The 3611-nt window shown below is 36.7% G+C and overlaps 1 protein-coding gene across 1 annotated transcript; it reads left to right on the top strand.

The window, feature by feature from the left end:
* The first annotated feature begins 2103 nt into the window (after positions 1-2103).
* Positions 2104-3307, top strand: LOC136831053 (uncharacterized). Its single transcript, XM_067090999.1, has 2 exons — positions 2104-2566; positions 2715-3307. The coding sequence occupies exons 1-2, from the start codon at positions 2104-2106 to the stop codon at positions 3305-3307; spliced, it is 1056 nt and encodes a 351-aa protein (XP_066947100.1).
* The last annotated feature ends 304 nt before the right edge of the window (positions 3308-3611 follow it).

The following is a 3611-nucleotide window of genomic DNA, read 5'->3' as shown; positions in this document are numbered from 1 at the left end:
TAATGAGCAGAAAGACAAGTACTGCTGCTTTATTGATGAAGCGACCTGCTTATAAAGTGGCATGCGGACATCGGCGTGTACGCAGAGACCGCGGGTACAAAAATTTACAGGTGACCTGAGGTCAAAATATTTCTCTACACAAAACAGGACAGGTACATACAGAAAATATGATGACTAACAATAACTGGTAGGACATAAAAATACTCTGTCACATATACATGGTACAAGGGCAAATGAACAGATAATAAACATACAATTCACAATAATGATAATAAGATTGTGTTCGTCCGACCTTAGGTCGCTTGTGAAGGCACCGCAGAAAACGGGATGTTCATCATAGAGAACCCATTGAGCGGGGACTTTACACTTCCATCAACTTCCGTGGTGAGCTTTTGCTTCGTCAAGTCCCTTCTCTCTCAAATCTTCCCTCACAAATCCCTCCATCTTCTTTCTTGGTCATCCTCATCTTCTACCCTGCAGTGCCTGCACTTCCATCTCCATAGCATGCCTTCCATTATGGTCTTCATCCCTTTTCAGTAGGGGTCTGCACCATCTCAGTCTTCCCTCCTGCTCTTTCTTTGATATTTCAACCATCTTTGTTGACCCCCTTATGTACTCATTCCTAATTCCATCCTCCCTTGTTTCATCAGACATCCACCTTAACAGTCTCATTTCTGCTATGTCCAGTTTCATCTCCTCTGCCTTTTTCATACTTGCCGTTTCTGTACCATACAGCATAGCTGGTCTTACTACTGCTGTATGAAACTTTCCCTTTAGTCTTAGTGGCACTCTTTCGTCACAAAGGACTTCAGAGGCAGCACTTCAATTTTTCCATCTTGCTCGTAACCTAAGTTTTACCTCATCATCCATTCTTCAGCCAGCCTCTACTATACACCCAAAGTATTTGAACTTTTCTACTCGTTATTTCTCCTCCATCCAACCTTATACTCTCCCTGCCATCCTCTCAATGGCAGTACACTTATATGTCTTTGACCTGCTTATCCTCATTCTTCTATCCTCTAGTGCTACTCTCCACCTCTCCAACTTCCCCTCCAGAACCATCCTCCTCTCTGCACATGACACTATGTCATCTGCTTTGGCATTTACTCTGTCGAGATATATATCAGGTTAATGCATAAACAAATTAGACCAGTACATAGCTTTGGAAACCAGATATTGAAGATGGGAAAAATGCTTGGAATTAACAATCTGTGATAGACTTTCAGCAATAAATGTAAAATAACTAAAATCTACATATATTAAAGAGAATGTTTGTATGTTTGTCCTTCATAGAAATCCGAACCACTTGACAGACCCAGACAAAATTTGGCACATGGCCCCTATGTGAGCCCAGGAAGATTATAACTCAAAATCAAACCCTTACCCTGTGACAGACGTCAAACACAGACAAACTGTATGAAATTTTCGTTTTTACCAATTCTATCAGGTTTTCCTTCAGGTGCATTATGGGTTAATGGTCACTTTTCACCTGAACACTCCAGTTTTTCTTCCAGGTGTGTCAGACGTATGATTAACATGCAACAATAAATCCCCTATAACATCAATTTTTTATCAGAATTTACATTAATTTTTTTAATCATAATTTATGATAATTATTAATATAATAATTGTTAATTACCTTGATAAAATCGGTGTCCGGACCGTTCGTTACTGGACCGTTTGTACCGGACATTTCGTTACCGGACATTACGCTACGGGACAGTTCGTTACTAGGACCCTTCACTACCAGGCCATTACGCTACAAAAGGTCAAAGTTTTGTCTACTATTATTTTTGTAATTAAATGTTGATCACCTTGTTAATGTAGTTCCTAACTTGAAATACTGAATAGTTGTTAACATAATTACTATTATACATCTTACCTTGTTACTTAAATACTGGATACTATTATACATTTTACTTTGTTACTGTAACTAAACCAACGTATTTCATTTGCTAAGTATCTCTTTTTAAAAGTGACTGAACCCTTAGTCAAGATGCCCAGGACGATTGAATCCAGAAGAAAACAAATCAAGTTGGTGGTGATTTGAATTACATATACTGTAAGCAGAAGGAAAATAGTGATGGGACAAAACAATACTGGATGTGTGAAAATCGGACGTATAAAGCAAGAGTGCACACAAACGTTGATGAGGATAATTATGTAATAATAAAGGAAGTCGGTGAACACAATCATACTACCACGGCTTCTTCTGTAAGTGCAAAATGTGCAAGCAATCAAATCAAAGATAAAGCTCTTGGAACCCAGGACTCTTCACGTACTTTGATTGCTACTGAATTAAAGAATTTACATGAATGTGCCATAGCTGAACTTCCTTGTCCATCAAATATAAGTCGTAATATACGCCGATGGAGGCAAAAGGAAAATAAATCTCCTCCAATTCCACAAGTAAGGCATGGTTATCTGATTCCCGAAGACTACGCCAAACTGAGTACTGGGTCATTATTTCTGCAATACGACAGTGGCGAAGACGATCTCGACAGGATTTTGGTATTTGCATCTGCAGATGGATTAAGTGATTTGAAAAAGTTTAAAGTACGGGCAGGTGATGGAACATTCAAATGTTGTCCAATTATATACTATCAGTTATATACGTTGCATATACAAACTAAAGACATAAGTATTCCCCGACTTTTTGCACTACTACCTGATAAAACCGAAGCCACTTACAAGCGCCTTTTTTGTAATTAAAGACCTCGTACAAAATCATGAGCCAGATCGCATTGTGGTTGATTTTGAAAAGGCTGTCATTAATTCACTGAAGGCTGTTTTTCAAGAAACAGAAGTTAGCTGTTGTTTATTTCATTTATCTCAGAATGTTTACAAACATACAGTTCAAGCAGGGTACAAGGAACGATATCATCAAGACGACGAATTTAGTTTAAAAGTGCGCTGTTTCCCAGCACTGGCATTTTTACCGCCAAATGACGTTCTTTCAGGGTTTGAGGAGTTGATCGATGATAATGAAATTCCAGAAGAAATAGTTTCGTATTTTTCTACAAATTACATTGGTGATGAACGAGGCCGGGGATCAAGGAGAAGACGACTAGAACCCCTGTTTCCTATACAGTTGTGGAATGTGTATCAGAGCACAGTCAATGAAATGCCCAGGACAAATAACAACTTAGAGGGTTTTCATAGCTCTCTTAGAACTTCAGTTACAAGCTCACATCCAAATATATGGAAATTGATTGATGCCTTGAAAAACGAAGAAGGAAGGACTAGCGAGAACAAAAATCATACAAGTAAATTGCGGCAATCTACCTTCAAAGAAAAGAAAGTATAAGAACTCTGAGCAGAGGGTTCTTAATGTTATTAGTCGCTACAACCCTGAATGTAAAATGGATTTTCTTCGAGCTATTGCTCATAATTTGAAGCTATATTAATAAAAACTTTCTTTTTATTTTATAATACATGACTAAACTAATATATGACCAAACTAGTACAGTAAATATTTTTAATATTTCAATTTTATAATAAATTTATAGTATTACTATTGTATTATTATAACAAAAATATAACAAAAATTACAAACTATTATTATTATTAATTATTATTATTATTATTATTATTATTATTATTATTATTAT

The sequence above is a fragment of the Macrobrachium rosenbergii genome, chromosome 48, assembly GCF_040412425.1.
Source record: "Macrobrachium rosenbergii isolate ZJJX-2024 chromosome 48, ASM4041242v1, whole genome shotgun sequence".
Classification (NCBI taxonomy): Eukaryota; Metazoa; Arthropoda; class Malacostraca; order Decapoda; family Palaemonidae; genus Macrobrachium; species Macrobrachium rosenbergii.
The sequence above is the reverse complement of the archived record's forward strand: the minus strand, read 5'-3'. Positions and strand labels throughout refer to the sequence as shown.